The 13,680-nt window shown below is 42.4% G+C and overlaps 1 protein-coding gene across 8 annotated transcripts in view; it reads left to right on the top strand.

The window, feature by feature from the left end:
* The window catches only part of RET (ret proto-oncogene), a 125,995-nt gene that overhangs the window by 72,304 nt on the left and 40,011 nt on the right, over positions 1 to 13,680 (top strand). For all 8 annotated transcript variants that reach the window (XM_082222315.1, XM_082222316.1, XM_082222319.1 and 5 more), the window contains 4 exons: positions 7,331 to 7,582; positions 8,814 to 9,104; positions 10,718 to 10,959; positions 12,709 to 12,910. In XM_082222315.1, the coding sequence (XP_082078441.1) occupies positions 7,331 to 7,582; positions 8,814 to 9,104; positions 10,718 to 10,959; positions 12,709 to 12,910 (987 nt within the window). The remainder of the gene's footprint in view (positions 1 to 7,330; positions 7,583 to 8,813; positions 9,105 to 10,717; positions 10,960 to 12,708; positions 12,911 to 13,680) is intronic.

Raw genomic sequence — 13,680 nt, 5'->3', positions numbered from 1 at the left:
GTAAAGTAAATATATATTCTGTATGTATGTGCAAAGCAGTGTTTTGGAAGATTGAACATCGCTTTGTAGACAAAAAACCCCCTCTGCTACTCATTTTCTGCATAAGCTCAAGGAAATCAATTTTGTGGGGAATTCCCTTCAGAGACCGCCAACAACTCATGCCTTCCCACTTCCATCATTTTATGCTAGGATAGTGAAACATCAAGTAGTTAAATATTTGCAATTGAACAACTGTCAATCATCATTAATAACTGTAGCCATCTTAAGAACTCTCGCTTCCACCACCGCTCTGATTGATTACTGAAATATGATACTTAACCACAAATAGTGGGTTATTAATAGCAAGCATCATGGTTTGTCTGGTAACCTCGTTATCTTTTCTATATGTTAAAAAGAGAGAGAGCCCCGGCTTCACAATCAGAATAAATAAGTTATAGTTAATAACACGACCTGGTATCAATAAGATGTGGTGAAATCCTAGGGATAAGAAATGGGACTTTTTATTCTGTGATAGAAATGCTGTTCTCTGAAAATACAGCAAATGTAGTTTAAATAAGTGTCATAAAGAGGCCTTCTTTGCACAGTGTAAAGTATATAATTAGGGGAAAATCTTTTGCCTCCTAGTTTGTAACCAAGATTCTCTCCCCGCCCCCCCCCCCCAGCAACTGAAACCACCGTAGTTAAGGCTGGTTTTGTGAGTTTGACAAGTTTTTTGGGTGGAAAAAAATTATCAAATGAAAACTGAAGAAAAAAATAAAAGACTAGAAATAACAGAAACAAATCGTAATCAATAAACATTCCTAAAATAAGTTGTCATTTCGGGCCAATATTCACTCAGTGTTCATTTAGAAACAAACGATTGAAGAGATCCCTGATAGACTCAGCCAATGAAGGTTTTCTTTCAGCTTCATATTTAATTACCTCCCGTCTCTCTCTGTGTGTGTTTGTTTATTTATAATATTTCATATTGACAAATGATGCAAATAAATTGTGTACATAAGTACGATAATTTAGTTTGCCCCGAGTAATTAATTTTTCAGAGCGCTTGTACCCCACTCTGCAGCCTGGAAAACTTCATGCACAGCTTACAAATCAATACAAATATCACAAGCCAGCCCTCAGGCTTGGTTTACTCTTGTTTTTTAAATGTTTGTTTTTGTAAGCTGATTTGAATCCATCTTTTTGCAGAGGGACACTCATGGTAAAGACCCGTATCTAGATATTAAAAAGTGTGACCAAAAAAACCCAACAACCATTACCATCAGTTGCCCCACCCCCTTTGCCCTTCTGCTTCAACCCTACTGACTGCTGTTAGGAGGAGGGTGGAGACTTCATGATGCCCTATTTCTATGAATGCTTATTTCACAGAAAAGAAGTGGGTCTTGATATGGGGTTGCAGACTGTATACACAGCATAAGATGCTGGTCAGGAGGTGATTTGGGGATGGAATTACCTTACTTGCAATGTGCCACAGCGGGGAAAGCAACAGCAGGCCAATGTATTAATTGCTTTTTAAAGCCATAAACCCCACCCTCCTTGTCTTTTGTTAAGACTCCCACTCCAAACAGAATTGTGCACCCAGGCATCTTATTACTTCTTTGGAATTTAATTTATGGAGCTGGGTAATGATGATTGATGACTGGGGCAAGCAATTGAAGAGGAAATGATTTTGGAGCGGGATCTGGGTGGGCAATTAATCGGGGGTAACTTAATTGGATAGGTCCTTATTAATTTGGGGTTATCTGGGGCGGGGTGCGAATTAATTGAATACTGCAATTGATTTGTGCTGATCTGAATGGAAATTAATCTGCTTGCCTTCTGTGAAATTTAAATTGCAGCAATGGTTTCTAAATCTGCACCTGTACATGTAAAGTAGTGCATGTAAATCTATGTCGTGTTTTGCTCTCTTTTTGGACACCCGGCGAGGAAGGAGGTGGGGGAGAGACAAGGATGCCAAAGGATGAATGTGGGCAAATGCAGCTGCATGCATTTGTCACTTGGTTACAGTTTGGGATAATGATTAAGAGGTTAAGCTTGGGATAGGGAACTTTTTTCCAATCTGAGACTGTATATTCCCTTTTGGTCTAAACCACTGAGCCTCTTGGGCTTGCTGATCAGAAGGTTGGCAGTTTGAATCTCTGTGACAGGATGAGCTCCCATTGCTCTGTCCCAGCTCCTGTCAACCTAGCAGTTTGAAAACAGGCCAGTGCAAGTAGATAAATAGGTACTACTGCGGCGGGAAGGTAAACGGCATCTCCATGCACTCTGGTTTCCACCACAGTGTTCCGTTGTACCAGAAGCAGTTTAGTACTGCTGGCCACGTGACCCAGAAAGCTGTCTGTGGACAAACTCTGGCCCCCTTGGCCTGAAAGAGAGATGAGCGCCACAACCCCATAGTCGCCTTTGGCTGGACGTAACCATCCAGGGGTCCTTTACCTTTTACCTTTATTCCCTTTGGGGCACCACAAGCCAGTGGTGGGTGGGGGCCAGAGTCAAAAGTGAGTGAAACAATGAATTTACCCTTTTACAGTAGGGTAGTCTCTACACACACTCAAACCACAAGCATCGTCGTCAGAGTGCAAGGACCCTCAAGGAGGGTGTGAAGGAAGGGCAATGAGAGGCATGACCTGGGAAGAGGCCCCTTGCAAGAAAGGTAGATTTTGAGGAGAGATCCATGCTGTAGGGGGTAGCAAGAGAAAATGGGTAGAGCCATACAGTGGTACCTCGGGTTACAGACGCATCAGTTTACAGACTCTGCTAACCCAGAAATAGTACCTCGGGTTAAGAACTTTGCTTCAGGATGAGAACAGAAATTGTGTGGTGGTGGCATGGCGGCAGCATGAGGCCCCATTACCTAAAGTGGTACCTCAGGTTAAGAACAGTTTCAGGTTAAGAACAGACCTCCAGAAGGAATTAAGTTCTTAACCCGAGGTACCACTGTACTTGTGATAAGTAAATTTGCATTTGACTATTGATAGTTGGAAGGGCCGCAGGTGGCACTGTGGGTTAAATCACAGAGCCTAGGACTTGCTGATCAGAAGGTCAGTGGTTCGAATCCCTGTGACGGGGTGAGCTCCCGTCGCTCGGTCCCTGCTCCTGCCAACCTAGCATTTCAAAAGCACATCAAAGTGTAAGTAGATAAATAGGTACCTCTCTGGCAGGAATGTAAATGGCATTTCCATGTGCTGCTCTGGTTCGCTAGAAGTGGCTTAGTCATGCTGGCCATATCACCTGGCAGCTGTATGCCGGCCAATAAAGTGAGATGAGCGCCGCAACCCCAGAGTCAGCCACGACTGGACCTAATGGTCAGGGGTCCCTTTATTTACCTTTACCTTTATTGCTAGTTGATTAAAGACATGAAAAAATGGGTGCCTTTCAAGTTTGATTCGTGACAAAACCTCCACAGAGTAGTGAGGTGCAAAATAAAATGGCAGTAATAAATTATTGCGGAAAGGTGGAAAACAACAAGGGCATTCTCTTAAGAGCTGTTAGTTTTCATTTTGCAACTTGTCAGACCCTTCAGCAAGAAATTATTAATAAATGTTCACCTCCTTTATTACTGTCCTAGATTATCAGTTTAATGTATGATACATTAGAACAAATCACAAAGGCAGCCGTAAATCGTGCTGCAGTGATTCATTGCTAGTGGCAGTGGTCTTGTGAATCATGACCATATTTCAAAGGAATTATGTAATGTTTCCAAATAGAAATGTGTACCTGCAATGCACAGCATTCTGTTAGGTCTTGATTAAGCAAGTCCAACAATAAGAGACAGCTAAAAGTGCAGTCCTGTGTTTGTCTATTCAGAAGGAAGTAGGTATACACTGTACTTTGTATGTGGACAAGAGCTGAAGCAGTAGGGAATGCTGCGGCTAAAGAAACTTTAGCCTGGTTGTTTGTTAGCTGCTTTGGAAAGAGATGCCTATTAGGCAAAAAAGCTGCTGGCTTTTCGATGTTTTCAATGTTTTTCAATGTTCAAAATTTTCTTGGCACCATAGTTAAAATTCCGTGTATACTAGGGATAGGGAATTATTATTTTTAGCCAGAGAGCTTCATTCCTTTCCAGGGGACGGGGGAGTGGGGCGCACAGGCTAGGGCTGGGTGAGGCCAGAGACAAAAGTGAGCAGGACAACTAGCACAAATCTTAGCTTTCAACAGTAGCCTAGTTCTTAACACACTCTTGCACCCCTCTCTGTCCTCCACACAGGCAAGGAAGAGGCGTTCTAGCCAGGCAAAACACTCAAACAGGGTCAGTGAAGGTTGCAGGCTTGGAAGAGTGGTTATGGATGGGGAGAGTTCATAGGGTCAGATTTAGAGAGGCCTGAAGTTCTCCATGCATGACATATACCACAATGTCATAGATGATCTCACTACTTTCAGGGAGTGTGGGATCTTGAAATTAAGGATGCTCACTAGGAGAAACTCTTAGAATCAGGCATCTCTGGTCACCTTGCATCTAGCTTTGTGTCCATTGAAGAGAAAGGGAATTTATGGGGGAAGACAAATACTGCACAATGTTCATATTAGCCTATGGACCCACGGAGAGAGGTTGCAAAAAACACGAGTTCAATGAGAAAGCACTTAAGATTAGTTAAGAGGGTTCAGATGCAAGTTGTGTGATGTAAACGGTATGGTGTGATCCCAGTGTGGTGCATTGGTTAGAGTGTTGAACTAGGACCTTGGAAGATCAGGGTTGAAATCCCTGCTCAGTCATAAAGCCCACTGGGTGACCTTGGGCCAGTCGCAGTCTCTCAGCCTAACTTGCCTCACATGATGGTTGCGAAAATAAAATGGAGAGGCAAGAGAACCATGTGTTGAGCTCCTTGGAAGAAGCTCAAGCCTTGTATAAAGTTAATAATAAATAAAAATAAATGGTGTAAAGACCTCAGAATCAGCACAGTAGCATCCCCCCCCCCAGGTAATGTTTAGTGAAGAGCACTGATGAGGACAGGGACTATGGGACTAACAAGAGTCTCTGATGTGGGGCCATAAAGACTTTTCCTTGCCATGGGTGGGGTGAATCCCAGTACCTGCATTTCTTAGAAAATATGTTTGTGGAGAATATTGTTTTAGCAGTAGAACAAATCTTGCAGGACGCCCCTGCCTTGCTTTCCAACCATAGGTTTAAATTACAGTGTTGTTGGCTCAAGTTAGATTCCAGTGCCACAGTTGTAACGTATTGTATTATTTCATATTTGTCAGTTTGTTTCCTTTATATGAAGCAGAGAAGCACCTGAGAGTTCAGGTATCAATGCTTTTGACATCTACACTCCTGGTCCTGGATTCATTCAGACCAAACGAAATAACTGCATAAAGCAAGGCTCCTTTGCTGCATATTTTACAGCTCCATACCTGCCTTTATCAGTGCTCCTTCTTTAACAGTTGTAGACCTGTTCAGATTTGTGAACAATGTGGAAAGGCAGCTGTCTGAGGGAAGGAAATATAGAACCACACTTCAGAGCTGCCTGCTGAGAATGAAACTGTAGGAAATGGGTTCTGATTAAGCTCTAATTAAATAAAGTGCTTAGTAGTACCAGGAAGGGAAATAAAAAATGGTACTGAGAGTGATCCGTTGCTTTCAGCATAGACTTGATTAAAAAAACATTTTGACCTTTTCTGTGCAGTTTTATTGCATATGATTTTGAAATTACTGTTAAATCAGTTTAGGTCTATAGTGTAGGTATGTCAAATAGGTCAGTGTTGATTTGATACAGTGTGGGTTCATGCATTAGCCACTGGTAGAAGAGTGTTCACAGGAAAATTGCTTGAAAATTAAGAAAGGTTTAATATAAGGGAGGTGTTTGGGATGGATAAATGACTCCAGAGGGCAAGTGGTCAGTTATGGGCAGCTGAGATTGATTAGCTAATTTGTTCCTCCCCTGCTTTCTGTTTTTAAAATGTTATCAATTAGATTGCATGTGCAATTCCGCCCCCATACATTTTTATTAAAATGTCCATTTTAACAATACAGTACAGGAACTTAAATTAGCAAAGAGAGTGAACCAATATGACCACCAATGCTTGCTTTATTGTGATATAGATAAACATAGTTAACAAAAACATTTGTAGAGGATTAACACAATAAGGGACGTGGGTGGTGCTGTGGTCTAAACCACAGAGCCTAGGGCTTGCCGATCAGAAGGTTGGCGGTTCGAATCCCCGCCACAGGGTGAGCTCCCATTGTTCAGTCCCAGCTCCTGCCAACCTAGCAGTTTGAAAGCATGTCAAGTGCAAGTAGATACATAGGTAACGCTCTGGCGGGAAGGTAAACGGCATTTCCGTCCGCTGCTCTGGTTTCGCCAGAAGCAGATTAGTCATGCTGGCCACACGATCCGGAAGCTGTCTGCGGACAAACGCCGGCTCCCTCGGCCTAAAGAGCCAGATGAGTGCACAACCCCAGAGTCATCTGCGGCTATACCTAACGGTCAGGGGGTACCTTTACCTTTACCTTTTTAACACAATTCACAAACATAAGCATTGCATCAGCTCTAGAAGGGAATGCAATGAGTTGCTGGAGAGCCAAATTCTGTGTGCTACATGGAATATGGAGGTAACATCCTCTACCTGAGGCTGCAACATTTCTTGGGTTGTCCCCATGCACTGCTGATATCTGACTATTGCACAGTTCAAGATAATAACATATTTAAAACCAGTTATGGTTATAAAATTAAAGAATAAGAATATATTCATATTCACATATCACCACTTTTTAAATATTAGGCCCATCTAAGCATATGAAGCAAATGTATACCAAACTGCCCTTTTTTACAAAACCAGTGTAGCAGATCAGTTTCTACACTATTGCTTTCCTTTTGCATTTTATTGAGCAATGGATTAAACCACACGGCAGCTGGTACAGCTTTTTAATTTTTGTTAGGCTTTTAATACCCTGCCCTTCAGGATGTTTCCAGAATAGCTCCCAGTGCAAAAATGTGATACAACGATGCTGAAATTAACAAGCATTACGAAGCAAGTTGTCCAGATGACCTGGTGTCAAAAAAAAGCAGTAAACCCAGCCACAGCTGAAGTTTCCTAGGGAGCGAGTTCCAAACCTGGAATGTGACTCCATAGAAGGTCCCCGTGTCCAGTCACCACCTACCAGATGGGGGTGGGATCTGTAAAAACGTATGAGGCAGATCTCAATATGGAGGCAGGTATTTGAGGAAGAGGTGGTTAATCTAGCAGGATCAACCAAAGAACCAGCTGGACAAATATATCTCTTGAAAGTTACAGAAAGGAAATGTGTTGCCTTTGCAAAGTGCTTTTTTTAAAAAAAGGTCCACCTAGTCATTGTACATATTGCATTCCTTCATTTCTGTATCTTTTCCAGTTGCCTTTGGCCTCTACTTTCCCCGGAGGGAATATAATGAGAACGTCTACCTTGACCAACCCAGCGGAACCCCCTTGCTGCAGATCCATGCCTTGAAAGATTCGGAAGAGGAGAATACATATTTTTGGCTGTGCCCACAACTCCACATCCCACGAGCTGGAAGTAAAGACAACCTCTGGTTTCAAATCCAAGAGAAAACTGGACTTCTTTTCCTCAATAAGAGTCTAGATAGGGAGGACTTCGATATGCTGTGTAAGTCATGCAGATGAAGCAGATGTCCTCATTGCACTAGTGTGGGGGTGGGGTGGGGGTGGTATCATGTTTACCTTCATTTGCATCTGGTGGAATTTATCCAGATACTAATTGTTACCAAATCAGTAGAACTCTTCACTGAATGGAAGGTACTCTGGAACCTCTTCCTAAATATTGGCACAGACACCAATAAGAAGACAGGTAACCATGTCAGTCAACTGCAAGAACAACAAACAATCCTGTTGTTACCCCCGAGATCAAGAAATTAATCATCACGTTATTCCCCCACCCAGTCAGCCCCTTGCCTATAGAAACATATCATACCACAAATACATTAGTTTTAATAATTGGCACAAGAAGAGATGCATCAAAAATAATGTGATTCTGTTTTGTTTACTTGTTAATGTGTGGAGACAGAGAATTAGGCCTCAAAGGGTGCTCGCAAGTAGCAGTTTATTATATGAATATTGCCCAGAGTGTCTTGGCCATTTACCTTCTCATGTGTCCTTCTCTGCTACTTTGGTTCAAGCCACTCACTCAAAGGAGATAACACTTGGACGAATTGTTCTAATTGATTCTTGGAACGTGTAACAGATGAGTGAAATAACAACTCTCTGCACTCTTAAGGTTATGTTTAACTTACTTGTAAACCCAAAATCCTAGCTCTGAATGAACTGTACAGAAAGAGGGACAAGAACAAACCAGAGACTTAATTGTTATTTGTTGCGGTTAACAGAAAATTACAATTCTTTATTTAAGATTGGGTTTTTTCTTCGGGCCAGTCTCAGAAAGCACTATACATGGAAATATTAAAACCCTAATAAAAGAGCAAAGACAGACTGCAAAGGGGGGGGGGGAGTTCCATGAAAACCCTTTGAAAGGTCTTCCCTCCCATCAGGGCAAAGTGATTCAGTGGCACTTGGGAGAAGGAGAGGCCAACTAGCTCAAACAGTAGAGCATGAGACTCTCAGTCTCGGGGTCCTGGGTTCGAGTCCCACATTGGGCAAAAGAGTTATGCGCTGCAGGGGGTTGAATTAGATGGCCCTCAGGATCCCTTCCAGCTCTACCATCCTGTGATTCTGTGATCTCAGCAGGAATACTTCAGAGCTACATGGTGGGCAGCTGTTTGGGGTGCTTTGTCTAGGTGGGTATAGAACCACAGATGATGCTGAATTGCTAAAATGAGGGTTCTTTGTAATCTTCCCTGTTTCTCTTGTCTCCTCCCTAATAGTTCCAGGAATTTCGGTATCAAAGCTGATCCTCCAAGTTTTCGTCTCACCCCAACCTTTCCAAGGGAAGGAGTGCCATGAATCTTATATCAAAGTATTGGTGAAGCTTTCTGTTATCAATTCCACCATGCCAGCTTGCAGTTATGGGATGCCAAGCCAATTGTGTTTTTCCAATATGGACCTTTCTTTTCACATCAAGGAGAACAAACCACCAGGGATATTCCATCAGCTCCAGTCATATCCTCTGCAAAACCAGTGCCAGAATGCAAGCATTTCCTATGAGGTGATAGCAGGTAAAGCAGCTGCTTGTTCAGTGGGCAGCGGGGACCCTGTTTGCCTTCGCAAATCCTTATTTCATTGGGTTTTCTGCACAGCTTTAGAACATACTTCCAGATATGGTTCCCATGAGCCTCTGGAGGAGGTATTGGAAGCTGAGAAAATGTTTGCATTGGAAGGCACTTGCATAGGTAGAAGCCACATATGAAAATACTTGGTCAAAACATTTGGAAACTTGGATTAGGTATAGAAGTTATACCATTCCCCCCCCCATATGTGCAGTGGTTCAGCAAATTCCATAAATTTTAAAAAAAAAACCTTAAGCAACAGATTTCATGGCCTTCATTAATTAGGAATATTTCACTATTTTCAGAAAAGCATTAAGTAAACACTGTATCAGTGATGGTTGAAATTCCATATTAAGAAGAATTATCGATGGGAATTCTGGCTAATACATTATAATGGTCCTGAAAGAGAATTTTCACATCCCCACCATTGCGGCAAAAGTCTTGGAACATTTATGTGGCTGGGTATTTGCTGAAGTGTTTAAAGGGATTCTGGAAAGGGTTTCCAGTGATTCAGATTTTAAAAATCCAAGCCAAACCAATGCTAGTTTTCCCCTTCATCTTGATTATGATGTAACTTACGTTTTGAGCTGCCATGAGCATCTGGGAAAGGCAGGTAAAGAAGCATTTTAAATAGATAAATAGAATAATGAACCTTTCCACATTTTCTTTCCTGTAAGACTGGAGCAGGGGTGTCTCAAAGCAGTGACTTTTAGCAACAGGACAAAGGCACTTCCTGCAGTACAGAAGTGTCTTGCCTTGGCTGCGAATTTTTGACCTGTTCTCTGCTGTCCTTCAGCACCACCACTAAGGAGGAAGGAACAGTCCTCTGCCTCAAAAACTACCTGAGCCTGCCTTGTAAATCTCCTTTCAGCTTTCTCTTGCTCCCTGAAGTTTCATCTCCCTCATTTCACTCTGTTGCAAGATTTAACATGCCTGCTTTGATACAGGGTGCAGGTAGTCCCCTTTCCCTTACTTTTCCACTGAAAAATATTCAAAGTGGGTAACAAGATCATAGCTAAAAACATTACGCCATCATTAAAGATATATAAGCATAAGGTTAATTATATATATAATAGAACAATGAAGCATTAGAAACAATAACTATCCCTTAATTTAACAGAAAAAAGCTTTGTCATGAGCCACAGTTCATCCATTAATAGTTCATTCGCTAGTGTGGCAAAGGCACACTAGACAGTAGGTGTGGTGGGTCTTTAACACCCGGGGGTGAGTGGGTCTTCCCTAATGATATGAAGAGGAATAAAATGCCAAACAGAGCAAACCAGAGATACAATAAAGGTATAGAATAGGGGGAATCCTTTGAACCCCTAATTGCAGTCTTTTATATCCAGCACGATTTCCAGAACTCTATAAAGAGTTCTAAGATTGAAGAATGGTGTAAATAACACATACATGCAAATTGACTGGATTTGAGTTGCAGTTTGGGTGTTGCTGATAGTGAATTGTCTACTTCTGGCATAGGATCCTTTACCCCCAAGGTTGTATCACAGAGAGCTCCTGCTTTGTTAGTGATGGAATGAGACGGTATTCTTGCTGTGTTCTAGATAAAGGTGTGCCATTTCTTTACAACATGGACACGGCGAGTATCAGCGTGGCACAGCCTCTGGATCGAGAGGAGCGAGAGAAGTATGAGCTGATTGCCAAATGTACTGTGACAGAGGGTTCCAGGGAAACTTTTAAGGAGGTGCCATTTCTTGTAGCTGTCTTTGATGAAGATGACATGCCCCCCTTCTTGCCTAATGACACAAACACGGCAGATGCAGTTGTGGAGTTCAGCAGGAAAAAGGTAACGCTCCATGATGGTGCAATGTGCTACTGTGACTTGTTGGTGATTTAAGAGTCCTTTGCAACTTTCCCACTTCCTCCCATGATTTTTGCATGTTTTGAAGGGCTCTTTTGAGCACATCCATGTGGAAATGTAGAGTTGGGGTCCATGTAAATTTTTCCTGTAGTAGGACCTGGTAGGAAACATGGATCTTGCTTGTCCATCCCAAGAGTTACATGTTTAAATTTTCAGTGAAACATTTCTTCTTGAGGGTTTCACGGGAGCACTTCCAAAAGTGACCGATGAATACAAAACGTTCTCCCAGAATATGGTGCTAATCATTAATTCCCTCTAGTAGAAACTTTGGGTTGTCAGATACCAATGAGTCACAATGTAATGTCGTTTACACACTTAGAGGGCCTCCAAAACACCCAGAAGCATATAAGGTTGTAAACCAATAGAAAATAAATGTTCTAAAGGACCCTGTGAGCTTCTAGGACATACGGAACATTGAGCTCATTGAGATAAGAAAATAGTAGAGTAACTCATCTCATTGTCTGGAGAGGGAACTTCCAGGGTCACATTACATTGAATGCAAATTACAGGAGATCTTTCCCTCCCTGCTGCCTATTGTTTGGTGGTCGAGGAGGAAGATGCAGCCACCAATTACAGCTTTGTTAAAATCCTGGATTTCTCCATTGTTTTCTTTTAGCAGCATAATTGTCTGCTCTGGGGTTGTGGAAATATGTCTAAAGCAATTGGAAGTCGGGGCAGTGTGTGTGAATCTTCTCAATTAAATCTGTGTTTGAGGGCAGTTGAGCCATTGACTATTGAAGGCGTCAGCTGAAATATCAATGGAAAATGGAAGGAGACGAAGGGAACTAGCCTGCTTAAGTCCCACTCAGTCTATAGTCAAGTGAATGTACATCATAAGTTTTAAGGACTCTCCTTCCTGCACTACATTTCCTCTCTCTACCCCAGCTGTATTGCAATAAAGCAGTCAGATGAAATTTGGAGTGTTCAGGATGCTATGGCAATAGGCTTTCTTCAATAAATAAAGCAGTCAGGGTCAGAGCTAGTAGCTTGCCCCAATCCTAAATAAATGAAGAAATCTGAGACCCTTTTATATAAGACAATGGGGGAAGATTTTAGGAGTGTCCCCTCTCCTACCCCACCCCATTTCACTCTTAAACACTCCAGAGTGCTATTGTGTTGGAGCTCCCTTTGATACAATCTCATATTTTTGTTTAAAAGTTCTAACAGATTTATCATGAGAAATATGTAAGTTTTAATTTATAGGCGTGTTTCTTTCCTGGGCAACTTATTTCTTTGGCTGCTAGATTTTGCGTAAGAGGAATTTACCGTTTTTGGATATTTGCTGCCACCAACAGGCCAGAACCATTTTTCCCCATTTTATCCACCTCAGCTGGCTCTGGAAAGTTAAAATTGAAGGACCACTGTATACTCTGAATGCTGAATGAAAACCTGTATGCTAACTATTCACCAGCAAGCTTAATCATGTATGCAATGCTGGTTTGAGGAAGCATGTTTGAATCTAAAACCAGTAATCCAGATTCCTGCTTATTGAGATCAAGCAGACACCTTTACTGTACTCTTTTCTAATGGTATAATTATCATGACCTTGTAAATCTGTTGCGTACTGAAGCACTTTACATTATATTTTTCATCATAGGATAATGCTTAAATGCCAAGCCAGAAATAATATATTGTGACTGCAAGCAATTTCCTCCCACCTATTCTCTTTTAAAGGGCACCGTCATTGCAGAATTAACTGTCTATGATGCAGACACCACCCCTATTTTCCCTATAGACAGTAGCAGGAAGAAGTACACTGGCACCATAAGTACATCTGATCCATGGGTCAAGGAGACATTTCAAGTGGAGCACAACTTCCATGAGATCTTGTTCAACCCAAATGGCAGCCAAGTGCGGGGAACACGACACGAATACAGTAAGTTTATGTGGATTATTATTCCCAAAGGAGTATGCTTACAAAGAACTAGTTCCACATTTTGCTGCCTTATCCAGCTTTTGAATCATAAGCTGGAGATGTGAGATAATAAATAATAGTATCAGACTTCCAGGAAGGCAGGGAATGTCATGAGATAATAATGCATTGTGGTCCAGCGGCCAGTGCTAAAGAGAAAATTGTGATGCTGTAGCAATAATCCTCTCAGCCAGTAGGGGCAGTATAGAATAGTCATAAATCAGGGTAGACAACCTGGTAACCTCCAGACCAGGGATCTGCAACCTTTAAGACAAAAGGAGCCACTTGGACCCGTTTCCGAAGAAAAAACAACAACTGGGAGCCGCAAAACCATTGTGACATTTAAAGCATGCGCGCCGCTGCCCTCCGATCTGACAGCGGGCGGGAAGGTGACGTTGGGATGGTGCGTGACTAACGCACGCACCGCCCCCATGCGACGTCACAGCCAGTACAGCGCACGCCACAGTGGGGAGTGTCAGGGCGCACAATGCGCCTCCTCCCCTCGCTAGTATCCACCCCGGAGCCGTGGCAAAGGTGTAAAAGAGCCACATGCGGCTCTGGAGCCGCGGGTTGCAGACCCCTGCTCCAGACATTCTGAACTAAAAGTCCCATCAGATTCAGCCAGAATGGCCAATGGCCAGGAATTATGGGAGTCATAGTCCAGAACATGTGGAGTGTTCCACATTATCCCTTTCACAGATAACAGACCTGACTAATCACCATTGGTGGAAGGA

This window comes from Podarcis vaucheri (genome assembly GCF_965113315.1).
Source record: "Podarcis vaucheri genome assembly, chromosome: 5".
Classification (NCBI taxonomy): Eukaryota; Metazoa; Chordata; class Lepidosauria; order Squamata; family Lacertidae; genus Podarcis; species Podarcis vaucheri.
This window is presented reverse-complemented; position numbering and strand designations above follow the sequence as displayed.